The 14,979-nt window shown below is 33.8% G+C and overlaps 1 protein-coding gene across 1 annotated transcript in view; it reads left to right on the top strand.

The window, feature by feature from the left end:
- Positions 1-13,127, top strand: part of TMF1 (TATA element modulatory factor 1) — a 35,697-nt gene extending 22,570 nt beyond the window's left edge. The window contains exons 9-17 of the mRNA XM_042979391.1: positions 376-468; positions 1,152-1,308; positions 4,733-4,925; positions 5,711-5,780; positions 6,042-6,134; positions 7,500-7,601; positions 8,124-8,276; positions 9,434-9,559; positions 10,309-13,127. Of these exons, the coding sequence (XP_042835325.1) occupies positions 376-468; positions 1,152-1,308; positions 4,733-4,925; positions 5,711-5,780; positions 6,042-6,134; positions 7,500-7,601; positions 8,124-8,276; positions 9,434-9,559; positions 10,309-10,452 (1,131 nt within the window). The 3' untranslated portion in view covers positions 10,453-13,127. The remainder of the gene's footprint in view (positions 1-375; positions 469-1,151; positions 1,309-4,732; positions 4,926-5,710; positions 5,781-6,041; positions 6,135-7,499; positions 7,602-8,123; positions 8,277-9,433; positions 9,560-10,308) is intronic.
- The last annotated feature ends 1,852 nt before the right edge of the window (positions 13,128-14,979 follow it).

Raw genomic sequence — 14,979 nt, 5'->3', positions numbered from 1 at the left:
ACATCTGCAGTTGTGTATTAGGAATAGCAGCTTGCTTTTATAGCTATCACATTCTGCTTTACATTGTGAATATTTATAGATGCATTGTCTCTCCTTCTGTATTGTACAGTGGCTGTTGCCTTGTACCTGTTTATATACTGTTTGTTTTTTTTTTGGGGGGGGGGGCCTAACAGTGGTTTTCTAAGTATATATTGGGTACACATACAGTTTAGAATTGCTTGATGAATGGGATGTGTGCTAATCATGTGAAAAAGCTTATTGGATAGTAGAAGTATTCTACATAAACAGCAAGTGCGCACAACACAGTATGCAGGTAGGAAGTTGTGGGTAATGTTTTGTTACCGTCTGTGCTAGTGTGTACGGGTTCTCATACAGGTGGGAGACCTCAGGCTGGCACTGCAACGTGCAGAGCAGGCGGCTGCCAGAAGAGAGGATTATTTACGCCATGAGATCAGTGAACTCCAGCAGGTACTGTCACAGTTTTCCTAAACGCAAATCCAGGATGTGTTTTCCTAGAAATAAAAAATGGCTCGGTGGGGATACTGTTCATGGAATTGAGATGATTACTACCATACTTAGCATTTGCTGTATTGTTTTGTGCCTTATATGAATAAAATCAGAGGGGGCACCTTAAAAAAATAAACATGAAAAGCCCTAGGTTTTTTTATGGAAAATAATTTGTGATAGATTTATTTCTCAGTATTGTCTTTTCATTTGTTATAACTAGTTTATTATTATCAGTCTTCGATTACTGTTAGGTAGATAGGAGACCACTCTGTTAATTTTCAATAAGCGAACATGAATGGGAAAAGGGAGAGAAAATGCAACTCAGATTGATCTTTCTGTTTTTATAAATACTTAGAAATATTTGGGTGATGAGACAATTGCTGGGAGGTTTGGATGATAGTCTCTTTTACCTTCAGGTAATCAAAAGCTATCTTTATGTTTGAAAACCTTATAAAGAAGCACTTATTTATATACTGTTATGCTTCGTAACTCTAATTTAAAGATTGAATAATTGGAAAATAATGTAAATAATTTTTTCTTGGGAAAACAATATTTTCCAGAAATCTCTCATAAAGTTTGTTTGCTAGTGTTTTTAGAGTTTTTATTGCTGTTAGTGGTAATGACTTAAGAATTTCACCATTCAGAGACTTCAGGAAGCAGAGAATCGAAACCAAGAGCTGAGTCAAAGTGTTTCATCAACAACAAGACCATTGCTTCGACAGATAGAAAATTTGCAAGCAACTCTAGGGTCCCAGACATCATCGTGGGAGAAGTTAGAGAAGAATCTTTCTGATAGGCTTGGTAACTGATTTCTTTAGTTCTTAAGCTCAGTGTAGAAGCTTGTTTATAGAATTAGAATAATGGCATAAAATTGAAATTCTTGATCTGATAGTTATATCTTATGTCTAAGTTGTAGATTTTTACCTCTTCTCTTTTTTTACATTTATTTTCTAATATCCTAATTGACCCTTTCAAACCACTTGTTTTCCCTTACACAGTGTGTCAGATACTGTCCCAAATACTAGCATGCCATCCTTTCATTTTTACAGACTGCTGCACTCATTTTTTTCCTTGTCTCTTGCTAAATCTGACCCCTTTCTAGCTTGTCTACAATAATGTAGGATGTAGAAATCAGGATTCTAGTTGTTGGTAGAATTCCAGGAGCAGAGATAGACCTAAGGAGGATCCCAATCAAACTCTACTAGACAGATGATGCGGAGTCTTTAGAGTCTTTTTTATAGAAATGCCCCAGGTTGCCCTTCTGTGATGTTATTAAGAAAATTATTCTAAGATGTTTATGCAAGCATAGACTAGTACATATGCATATATATGTACATGTATGTACATATACATATATTAGATATCCCAGAAGCTGGCAAGTTCATGAAAAATTCATGTGTCCATTCTGTGCCTAAATATAACTGTCATTTGAGACACTGTGGTCTAGTGATAAAAGCAGGCCTGAATGGGTGTCCTTGTGAGCCATGAGGGGTAAACTAGATTAGTGGTTTTCAAACAGTATTTGCTAGATCCCTTAGATGTCTTAGGACTAGCTGTCATGGTGAGAGGGAAGCTCTATAAATGAGAGGTGCTCGATGTATCTCTCTAGGCTGCTGTAATGGGAGTAGTTTCTCCTTTGTCTTTTTTTTTTTGAGTTCCATGTGAGATGATGTCTGGAAAAAGATTCATCTGCTTAAACAATCAGTGAACTTAATAAACCCTTATATGTTGTGTAATTTGTAGGTATAAGTTTTGGGGTCCACCAATTGTTATTGAGACCCATTTGTTATGAAAATAAGACATCTGAAAATGACACCTCATGAAAAGAATAATTATTTTGCAGTAAATGAAAAGTAGAAGCTGTTATTTTTGTGGTTTTTAAACTGAAGTCTACATACACTCGATATGTGGTATTGTGCTGGAATGTAGGCAAAGCCAAGGGACAGGTGTAGTAAATAGTATTTTTTTTTTAAATGTTTATTTATTTTTGAGACAGAGAGAGACAGTACATGAATGGGGGAGGAGCAGAGAGAGAGAGGGAGACACAGAATCCAAAGCAGGCTCCAGGCTCTGAGCTGTCAGCACAGAGCCCGATGTGGGGCTCGAACTCACGGACCATCAGATCGTGACCTGAGCCGAAGTCGAACACTTAACCGACTGAGCCACCCAGGCGCCCCGTAAATAGTATTTTTAATAGGAGCACAGAGGGCCACCTGGGTGGCTCAATTGGTTGAGCATCCAACTCTTGATTTTAGCTCAGGTCATGATCCCAGGGTCGTGGGATCGACCTCCATGACCGGCTCCGCACTGAGCTTGGAGCTTGCTTAAGGTTCTCTCTCTCTCTCTCTCTCTCTCTCTCTCTCTCTCTCTCTCCATCTCTCCATCTCTCCATCTCTCCATCTCTCCCTCAGCACATCTACCCGTCTCACTCTATCTCTCTCAAATTAAAAAAAAAAAAAGAAAGAAAGAAAATAGCACAGATACAGTATGTAACAATATAAAGTGAAAAATAGAGACGGTGTTAAGTCTATTTTGGTGGGGGGGGGAGAAGTAGAATTTTTGGTTAAATCTTAAGAGTTGTATGCACTAATCTTTTTTTAATTGAAAATTTTTATCGAGATAATTGTAGATTCACTTGCAGTTATAAGAAATTATACAGTTGGTACTTTGCATGCTTTATCCAACATCCCCAAATGTTAACACTGCAAAATTAAAGTATAATATCACAACCATTATGTTGACTTGATACAATCTACTGATTTTAATTAGATTTTCCCAGTTTTAATGGTACTCATTTGTGTGTGTCTGTATTAAGTACTGCACAATTTTGTCATTTGTGTGGGTTCATGTCCCCATCTCTGCACTCAAGATGTTGAACACTTCTAGCACCACAAAGACCCTTTACGTTGCCCTTTTAAAACCTCACTTTGCCATCCTCGTGGCCTTTCTCACCTGTCTCAAATCTTGGCAATCACTAATCTGTCCTCTGTCTAAAATTATGGAATTTCAAAATGTTACAGCAATAGAATTACATACTGTGTGACAATTTGGGATTGGCTTTTTTTTTTTTCTCTTGCAGCATAATTCCCGGGAAGTTTGTTTAAGTTACTGTGTGTATCAGTGATTTAGTCTTTTCATTGCTCATTGTGTTTCCATGGTATGTGCATAGCGCATTTTCTTTAACCATTTACCTAATGAAGGATATCTGGGCTCATTCTAGATTTTTTCACACAAATAAAGCTCTGGTGAACATTCTTGTCCAGGTTTTAGAGTGAACATGTTTTCATTTCTCTGGTGAATGCTTAAGTGTTCACTTACTGGGTTGTGTGGGTAGTTGTACATTTAGTTTTTTAAAAAAATGCCAAACTGTTTTTCCAAAGTGGCTGTAGATGTGACAGGAATCTAGTCGCTCCATATCCTTGCCAGCAAGGATGTTGTCTTTTCCCTGTTTTTCCTTAATAGTGGTTCATACAGGTATGAGTGATATCTGTGATTTTCATTTTCATTTCCCTAATGACTAATGTTGAATATTATTTCATGTGCTTATTTTTCATTTCTATAGCCTCTTGACTGAAATAACTTTTAATGTCTTGTCCATTTTCTAACTGGATTGTATTTATTTTCGCTACTGAGTTTTGAGATTTTTTTATATATTCTGGACACTAGACTTAGATGATGTGTTTTGCATTTTTTCCCTCCAACTTCGTAGCTTGTCTTTTTATCCTATTCGCAAAAGCAAAAGTTTAAAATTTTGAAGGTGTCCAATTTATCTGTTTTTCTTTAATGGCTCTGCTTTTGGTGTCTAACAAATATTCCTTGCCTGTCCCTAGATGCTGAAGATTTCTCCTGTGGTTTTTTTTTTATTGTTTTACAGTTTTGTTTTACATTTAAGTTTATGATCCATTTTGAGTTAATTTTCATTTATGGTAGAAGTTTAGTTTGAGGTTCCTTTTTTTTTCCTTTTGCCTGTGGATATCCAGTTGGTCCAGCACCATCTGTTGATACTTTAAAATATGTGACTCCACATACAAATTAAAAGATTTTGGGAAAAAGTAATAAAGCAGAAGCTGAGATTTGTTCTTTTGTCTGTTGGAGGCAGTCCTGCTTTTGGCAATAAACTGATTTCAGTATGGCTCCTTGAATCATTAACAGTTTGAAGTCAGAATCTACTTGATATTTTGGCCTCTTGGATATATGTGATTTTTCTTTTTTACCCTACAATCAGGTGAATCCCAGACCTTGCTGGCAGCAGCAGTTGAAAGAGAACGTGCAGCTACAGAAGAACTCCTTGCCAACAAAATTCAAATGTCCTCCATGGAGTCACAGAATTCTCTCTTAAGGCAGGAAAATAGTAGATTTCAGGCCCAGCTAGAATCAGAGAAAAATAAGCTAAGAAAACTGGAGGATGAAAATAGTAGGTGAGCATGTTTCTTGAGTGTCATTCTTGGTATTTTGTGCCATATTAAAGCATGTAAAAAAAGAATGTTAACGTGTTTCAAGTCAGAATCATTAGTAATAGAATATTATAGCCAGGTGGTTTGGGGATTCACTGAACTTACATAGATAGGTTCATGAAATTGTGTGGCATGTTCTGTATGTATTTGCATTTTCCAGGGGAAGGATTCATTAATCGGGTTTTTTAAAGGAATCTGTAAGTACAAAATAGTTTGGAGACTATGGAGTTATTTTTATAGTTTGATATTTTACAAGGGTCTTAGCAGTATTCCAGTCTTTCTAAATAAATGTCTGGCTTCTTTGGAACCATAAGCTATAAAAGCCATCTCTCTGAGTTTTTATTAAGACTGTGATTAGTGTGGTTTTACTCTCTTTTTTCCTTAGAGATTTTAATTAGAAAAAAGTGGTGAAGTAAAAATGATTTATGAAATAAAATACCTGAACTTCTATAAACATTTTCAGAGAACTCCCTAACAAGCTTTTGCAGAATCTGAACCTGTTATAGACTGGTGGTATTCAAAATTCTTTTTTTTTTTTAAATTAAATCCTAGCATAGAGCAGCAATACACTAAAATGCACAAAAGTAGTAGCTTAGCTTCTGAATGTAAAACCCACATCATCTGGAAAATATGGTTGGGAAATCAAGCTGGAAATAGAAATGACTATTAAAGAGTTAATAAAGTAGTGAGTTTTCAGTAGTCTGTACTATCATCTCCTTTTTTTTGTTTACTTCTCTCTGGCTTACTAGGTACCAGGTTGAATTAGAAAACCTAAAAGATGAATATGTAAGAACACTTGAAGAAACAAGGAAAGAAAAGGTATTTAACAATGTTTGTTCAAAAAAAAAAAAGAAAAAAACCAATGTTTGCTCACCTCTAGGGCTTCCACCCGAGAATGGTTGGGGATGGTAATGAACTAATGAGATGCCATGATGAAATGGGTGATAAGACTACTTTTGGAACTTGGTCTTTAGTAGTAAAACAAATGGGAATATATGTTTTATGTTCTTGACTTTAAAGTTGACTTACAATAATGATTTAGCTTCACAGAAATTACCTAACTATATTTTTCTCCATTAGACACTATTGAATAGTCAGTTAGAAATGGAGAAAATGAAAGTTGAACAAGAAAGGAAGAAAGCAGTTTTCACCCAAGAAGCAGTAAAAGAAAAGGTATTGAATTTTGGTTTTTGTTTTGTTTTTGGTGTAACCAGTTAGTGCTGTTGTTATTAAACGTTGTTAGATAATTTTAGTTATCCTTCATAAATACCATTTCTAATGTCTAACATCAATAGAGTGATAAATTCTAATATTCAGTAGCCTGTCAGGGTAGATCCAAAGTAACTTGAGTTTATCCAAAGAGATCTGTGATTTCTAGGATTTGAATCACAGAACCTCTTGCCCATTTTTAAGTGAATTTTGTGTTCTCTCACTGAAACTAATATACCTCGTTTGGCCCCTAGGCACTGTGGGAATAAAACTAGTTTATTCTCTTTATTTCTGGTTAATGAAAGTAATTTTTTTAAATGAGTTTCCTGTATAGGATTAGACTATACTTGATAGATAGCATGGTATGTTAAAACTACCTACATGTATATGGAGATTACCTTTTGAATTTATTTGGAATTCTATTTATTTATTTATTTATTTATTTCAAAAAATTTTTTTTATGTTTGTTTTTGAGAGAGAGAGAGAGAGAACAGAATATGAGTGGGGGAGGAGCAGAGAGAGAGAGAGAGAGAGGGAGAGAGAGAGGGAATCTGAAGAAGGCTCCAGGCTCTGAGATGTCAGCACAGAGCCCGACATGGGGCTCAAACTCTCAAACCGTGAGATCATGACCCGAGCCAAAGTCGGACACTTAACCAACTGAGCCACCCAGGCGCCCCAAATTTATTTGGAATTTTAAAAAATACATAATAAAAATAAAATGGGGAGGAACTGGGTGACTCATTCAGTTGAGCGACTGACTCCTGATTTCGGCTTGGGTCATGGTCTTAACCCCAATCGTGAGTTTGAGCCTTGCATTGGGCTCTGCGCTGACAACATAGAGCCTGCTTGAGATTCTTACTCTCCCTCTTTCACTGCCCCTTCCCTGCTTGCACTCTCCCTCTATTTCTCTGTCAAAATAAATAAATAACATTAACATAAAATGGATAAGCCAGAAAATTTGTGGTAACACTCATTAGCAACCTGATTCTAAAGAATTAGGTTTAATTGGTGGTTATGTTATACACATAATGTATAATCATATGAAGAAGTTAGTTCATATACTTGCTAGAACAAAAACATTCTCATTCCATTAAAAGTAAATTATATTGTAATATAAATGGTTCCTTAGATGATTTGACCAAGTCTGTCTAGTTTTTAAGTTACTAAGTATTTGTGCCTTTACTAAAGACGTCAGATATCCTATCTGTAACATTTTTTGAGGAACTATGAATGAGTCTTTGTTGTCATTTATCCTAAAAAAGTTTACTGGTTTTTTTACCATTTTAGTTTTTAATGTGATCTGAATTTTTTTTTTTTTTACTCCCTAAGGAACGGAAGCCATTTTCTGTTTCTAGCACTCCCACAATGTCACGATCAAGTTCAATAAGTGGAGTTGATATGGCAGGGCTACAGACATCTTTTCTGTCTCAGGTGGTATTTTATTTCTTACATGTGCCTAGTTGCTAAACTGAATGATGATGGGATTCCTGGGTGGCTCAGTTGGTTGGGCGTCCAATTCTTAGTTTTGACTCAGGTCGTGATCTCAGAGTTTGTGGGTTTGAGCCCCACGTGAGCTCCACACTGACACTGTGGAGGCTCTTTGGGACTCTCTGTCTCTGGCTCTCTCCCAGCTTTCTCTGTCTCTGTCTCTCTGTCTCTCTCCCTTCCCCTCTCCCCCTCCCCCTCTCAAAAGAAATAATACAATTTAAAAAAATAAACTGAATGATGGTAAAGGAAATTCAGGTAGCATTTTGGCTATCAACTATGACCTTGCCATTCCACAGGCAACTCATGTGAATATTCTTGAAGAAGTGCTAATTGGACTGAGGAACTGTAGATGATTTTCTGCCTTTGAAAAAGTTACAGACATTTTAAAGCAAGAATTAACAACCATTTTGTTTTGGAACTCAGTCTGTAGTAACTAAATAACTGTATGTGGTTTGTTTAATATAGGATGAGCCTCATGATCATTCATTTGGACCAATGTCTGTATCAGCAAATGGAAACAATCTTTATGATGCTGTAAGAATGGGAGCAGGATCCAGCATTATTGAAAATCTACAGTCTCAGCTAAAGCTAAGGGAAGGAGAAATTACTCATTTACAGGTATTGGAAAAATTAAATGTGCTACTGAAGTCACTGACATTTTGGGGCCCAATAAATAGCACCCTTCATTTCCACCTCAAGTCTAATAAGCACATTGAGAAATAAAGTGAAATGGTTGCATATGAAGTTTAAAACGTATCACATATATTTATGCTATAGACTGGAGAAATTAGCCAAGGATAATGAGCCTGCTAATGGACTGCCAGAATTAGGAATGCTGACCTGCTCCACATAGCACAGGCAGTGCTGGACCGTAGTGGGCCTCCCCCTGTGCTGTAGCTTGCTGTAGCTAAGACTTGGAAGCATCTAGGAGAGCAGAGAGCTCCCTGCAGGCACCTTTTTCCAAACATTAAAAAGAGGGGAAGTTGCTTATCTGAACATCGCCATTTTATTCTTCCCAAATTTACCATTTAGTTTAATCGCTCCCCCTTGTGAGGAAGGAGTTGAGAATATGAGCGAGATGAGAACTATAACACCTGCACATGAAAGGAAACCTCATGAGTAGGGAAGGAGCACCCTCCCGTCTTACCTTGCTTTTTAAAAGTTTAATATGGTGAGAGATGTATCTGATTTCAGTGTTAATACACTCAGAAGTAAATCTTTCCTCTTTTATTTTCATTATATACTTTAGGTATATTGAAAGGTAGTTGAAAATATTACTCCATTAAAGAAGAAGTGTTTGAATTGGGGGGAAAAATCAGAATAATTTTAATACATGTTATATTTGGGTAGCCCAGTGTGTTATGCTTGAGGGCCCATATTAACTTCTTTGGTAGTGATGATAGATGCTTTCAATATGACCTGCACAGCTGGGCCTACATTAAAGTATGTTTTTATTTCTCTGAGTTTCTGTAGTAATTTAGAATAACTGAAATACATGCTGCTTTTCTAGAGAAAAATAAAGTATAGGGCTGCATATTTCAAACAGAGTGAATTTTCTTTAGTTCTTTTTCTTTCATAGTAAGCCCTGTAAATGGTTACCTCTGAGGAAAGCAGAAAGCCTTATTTTTGCCACCATTTCCTTAAGAAAGAGTTATTTCATGGTTATTTGTTGACATGTCTATTTTTTCAAAAATAATATTGAATTTGTTTATATTAGTGGGACTATTAGACAAGATACGTATTTATTTAAATTTGTTTCTGGTGATGTTTCTCAGCTGGAAATTGGCAATCTAGAAAAAACCCGCTCAATAATGGCTGAAGAGCTCGTTAAATTAACTAATCAAAATGATGAACTTGAAGAGAAAGTGAAGGAGATACCCAAACTTCGAACTCAGCTAAGAGTAAGTATTCTTCACTTAGGGATAAGTCTAAGATATTTTTATCCAGTTGTACTAAATCTCATATTTTTAGCTTACATAAAATGCATATTTATAAGTTAATGATTTGTTTAAACACTGGTATTAATATTTCAGTAAAGAAGTTTAAAGAATCTTCTAGCTTGTCACATTACACAAAGTATTTTTCATAATCATGTGTAGCCCTAATATAGGAAAATAACTAGATTTTATTTGACCATTGCTCATTTATAATACAGCTCTTTTATAAGATCTTACTAGTATTTTGTTCATTGATGTTATATGTGTCATTGCTATTTGCATATTTGGCATAAGGAGTCACAGTTAAGCCATATATGAGAATATATTTTCTTTCAGCTTTTTTTGTGGGGTAAATGCCAGGTAATAATTAAACTGCAATGAACCAGAAAGACTAAAATTTTATCACATGTGTGTTAATGGGAGAAAAGACAGATTAAGCTTTATATAGGGAGAATTATAGAATGGTGGAGATATATGGCAAAATTGATAGCCATTTGGCTTAGATTTTTTTCTTTCCTTTTTTTTAATTCCTTTACTTGCTGTTTATTCCAATGGGTTGGAGTATCGGTTTAATTTTTATAAGAGATGACTATATACCTTTATTTAGATTGTAATGTGTTTACTGGTCAACTAGTGACTCATTTATAATAAAAATATAATATTAAAGATGTTTTATAAAGTTATTTTAAAAATTGTGAACACATTTTTTGTAGGATTTGGATCAGAGATACAACACTATTCTGCAGATGTATGGAGAGAAAGCAGAAGAGGCAGAAGAGCTTCGATTAGATCTTGAAGATGTAAAAAATATGTATAAGACTCAAATAGATGAACTTTTAAGACAAAGACTCAGTTAACTTCTAAAAATTACATTCCCATCAAACTGAATGTAAACATTTAATATCTAAAATGTAGACTTCCAATAAATTCTTTTATAGAATTAGAAAGTGGAATTTACTGTAGAGTTCAAAAACTGAAAAAAATTTGTTTTATAGTATATAGTAATAATTGCAATTAAATTATTTTGTGCAATATTTGAACTTTATTTTTGAAACTATTCTTTAAAGATTTATTTTTTAAAGCACCCTTTTTTTTTCTTTTTTTCTTTTTTTTTTGTCTTGAAAGCACAGAGATTAACTACTTTTCCTCATATCAATATGGGTAGGGAAAGAGAATGGTGTTCATATGGTGTTCATATGTGGTATTGTAAATATATAATTGTGTCTCTAATTTATATGTGTTTGTATATATTAAGGACATTTAAAGAGTGGTATTAACATACTGAAACTTTGAAATCTTCCACAATTCAATATGTCTAATTATTACTTGCTGAAAATGAACATTTAGTCTTCAGGTAAAAAAAAAAAAATTAAACCTGCAATTACTAAATTTTGAGCTAATTTTTTTTTTTTAAGTAGAAGTCACGCTGACACTGTCTGAAGTTTAAAGGGTGAATGATTTAAACTTAAAAATTTTTGTGGCCCGTGAAATTATTTCACCCAATTCTATAATTAAGTCTGTGCAAAGTTTACCTCTCTGGTAAAAGCTATACCTATTCAGTTAGTTATATAGGCATGATTGGATAGTGGACAAATTTTACTTACAATGATTTTTTGATGGTATCAGTGACATTTAAGTGATTTTGAAGAAGTATTGTTTTACTACCCTATAAAATGAATCAAAAGTGATAAAATAATAATAACATAATTTTCTCTTAAAAATTAATTGTTCACATTTTGTAAAGCCTTATTTTTTGGCACATTAAAAATCAATGTTTGATATTACAGAATATTCATAACAAAATAGAGAAGTTATAGGAGTTAATTTAAATTTGGCATTTTGCAGTTCTGTGTAATTTATCATTTTACTTTTCCTCAAAACTTAAACACAAAAATAGTGTGGAAAAAGCTTTAAAAACAGCTATGCTTTCTTTCAAATGTTATTTTGTTTAAAAGTTAACTAGGCTGTGTTTTAGATTTGTGATATATTTTGATACATTTTATTACTCAAAGTCATTTAGCTGCCTTTAGGTGGGAATAAAAACTCGCATTTAAAATTTAGTTTAATTTTAAACACTAGAACTTGGGAGTATAGCTACAAGCAAGCCATGTTGAAGAATTTGGAATGCTTTTCAGGGCAATTCAAGTGACCTCATTTTTATTCTTTTTGTATTCCAGACAGTGTTTCTGTCATGGATCTCTGATTTGTAGCACTAATAAATACTCTTTCAGTGTGAACCAAACTCATAAAATTAATTTTCTATATATTAGTGGTAAGAAGCAGTGTAATAGCTTTTTGTCAGCTTGGATTTTTTTTTTTTTTTTTTTTTTATTCGGGGGCTGACAAGGAAAGACAAGACTGATAGCAATAAAAAAATGTACAGAATTAGAAAATATAGGAAACTTAAGTTGCAAAATTCTGTCAAGCATTTGAAACTAGCAGTTTAGAAATTATGAAACTATTCTTTTAAAATATCTATTAGTGAGAAAATAAAGTCTTCAGTTGTGGAGAAAAGATTGAAATAAAACCTATACCTTTCAATTTCAAAATAGTAAACATTCTCTTTTCTTCTTATTAACATTAATAAAATCAATTCAACTTAAAATTTTAAAAGTGTTTTCAGTTTATTTAACTCATAAATGATAAGCATTTATTTAAAGCCTTGGCTGTATATTACCCTATGTTCTTTATCCAAAAATTAATAACAAATAGTCATACGTATTTTATTATACACTTAGATCTCTCAGTACATTTTTATAAGTTTGAGAAGGTGTAGGGAATGAGTTTCTTGAAAAATTCCACTAAGTGGCAGAACACCTATAGAATTTTGGTTGCTGTATTTTGTTGTGTGTCATTAAAACTTCTCCATCCATATTCTAGTAAGGTAATGTTTATAATAGTTTGCAATCAGATGTTTCTAATCTTGAAAGAAAATAGATATTACAAATGATAATAATTTCAACAATATAAAAAAAGAGTAGAAGAGGTGTGAACCTTGTTGATATGTAGACAGCTGAATACAGACTAGGTGTTTTTCCAACTCCTGGGAAGCTAAATTGAGACTACCATTTCTTTCTTTTTCATTTCCTCTTTTTTGAGAAGTTCCAGTTGTATACTCCTTAGCATATGGGAATGTACCGAATGTATCTGTATTATGATTTGAGGTATTCTGAATATGAATAACTTCTGACCTGGGGAAACATGAGTTTTTGGAGTTAATTAAGTGAATTTTTTTTCGCATGATCCCTCAATTGGCATTTGATTTCTTAATTGAAAATTTATGCAGATGTGTATTAAAAGTATATGATTTGTAGTATTTAGAAAATATCCACAAGAAAAAAAAGAAAGTGACTATAGATATCTTTATCTTGTTTTACTATTTGTCTAATATATATACATTTTTTTCTAGTGTATTATAATTTTTTTATTTTCCTTTAAAAATCTAATCACCCGTATTTCATTCAGTTTTACACTGTAACTTTAATTTCATATTTTGTAAAGGGCTAAAAGTATGATTTAAACTACAGATTGACATAATATTTTAATTCTAAATGAAAGGTAATGTAAATAAGCATGGATCTGATTTTAATAAAGATTTTAAAATATTAATAATATATTTCATTGTTAACATAATTTAGACTGGCCAATGACTAGTAGTATTGTTTTATGAAGATAATATAACTTGTATAACTTTGGAGTTCGTTTTTTTTTAAGTTTATTTTTATCTGTTTTGAGACAGAGAGAGCGAGCGGTGGAGGGGCAGAGAGAGAGAGGGAGGCAGAATCCCAAGCAGGTTCAGGGCTGTCAGTGTGGAGCTGACTTGGGGCTTGAACTCCTGAACCTTGAGGTCATAACCTGGCCAAAACCAAGAGTCAGACACTTAACTGACTGAGTCACCTAAGTACCCCTAAAATACATATTTTAAAATGAGGATAAGCCCAACTTTTCTGTAACTTACATTGTGAAGACTGTTAATAGTATTAAGGATAGTTTTTCTAACGAAGATATGTTTTTGGAAAACAATTCTGAGAATTTCCTTTTGCCACTGAATTACTGTAAGGGTGATTAGTCTTTTAAAAATCACACTGTCGGGATATTCTTCTAAAAGTCTTACAACAGTTATGTATTGAAATAATAGTAGATAAAATAAGTTGTCCTGTCTTCCTGAGTTACCTACCCTGAATTCATACTGTTTGTACTATTGAACTTTGCAACTTTGATCCTTAGAAATACAAGCTTTTGCCCTAACATCTATCCGTTCTACCTTTAGCAAATCAAGATCTTTTAATAAGACAGAAGGGAAATTAGTGGTTTTTTCTTCTTAATACTAAATACTTCTCAAAACAAATAAAAAGCCCCAAATTCTTCAGTGGTCCACGATTGCGACACAGAGAATTTGCTATTGGTGCTATCCAGAATTTATTCCCTATTCTGCCCTGCTTCTAACTAAGCTAAATTTAAATTTAGAAACTTCAAATAATACTAAGCAAGGGGTATTAAGAGGTGTTGCTGTTTGCTTAATATTGAGCTCTCTTGTTGCTTTTACATGTAGTGACGAACAGAGGTGTTCTTTCAGTTTTATACAACACCATGCCCATTTGTCTCCTGAAATTTCAATCTTCATTTTAAAAAATACATAACTGTTTACAAATCTGTGGTCATGTTGATTATAGCAAACACTGTGCTTACTTACTTTGTTACTGTGGAAAGAATTAACTGAAATGTGCTCATAATCCCTTATCCACTGTTTTGAAGTCTAGAAAACTCCGAAAACTAATTGGTATTTTTATAAGTTTATTACCAGATCTGCTTTGGTGGTAAAGCCTGACCTTTACTGACATGGGGCTATTTAGAGGCTTTATCTCATTTGATGTGAGTAATCATATATTTTCTGCAGAACTGTGTGGGATTATGGGGTGTTAACCCAGGGCACACTGAAGGTGTTAAGTAGTAAACTGTGCAACAACCTATTCTTTACAAAAAAAATTCAGGAACACATATGGTTCCAAGGATTTTGGAAGAGGGATTGTATACCTACCTGCACTCTTTACCTTCAGATCAGCCTTTAAAGTCCACACCATTATTTCCATTTATTTTTATTTTATTTTATTTTTTAAAATTTACATTCAAATTAGCATATAGTGCAACAATGATTTCAGGAGTAGATTCCTTGATGCTCCTTATCCATTTAGCCCATCCCCCCCCCACAATCCCTCCAGTAACCCTCAGTTTGTTCTCCATATTTATGAGTCTACTTCTGTTTTGTCCCCCTCCCTGTTTTTACATTATTTTTGTTTCCCTTCGCTTATGTTCATCTGTTTTGTCTCTTAAAGTCCTCATATGAGTGAAGTCATATGATATTTGTCTTTCTCTGACTAATTTCA

The sequence above is a fragment of the Panthera tigris genome, chromosome A2, assembly GCF_018350195.1.
Source record: "Panthera tigris isolate Pti1 chromosome A2, P.tigris_Pti1_mat1.1, whole genome shotgun sequence".
NCBI classification, from domain to species: Eukaryota; Metazoa; Chordata; class Mammalia; order Carnivora; family Felidae; genus Panthera; species Panthera tigris.
This window is presented reverse-complemented; position numbering and strand designations above follow the sequence as displayed.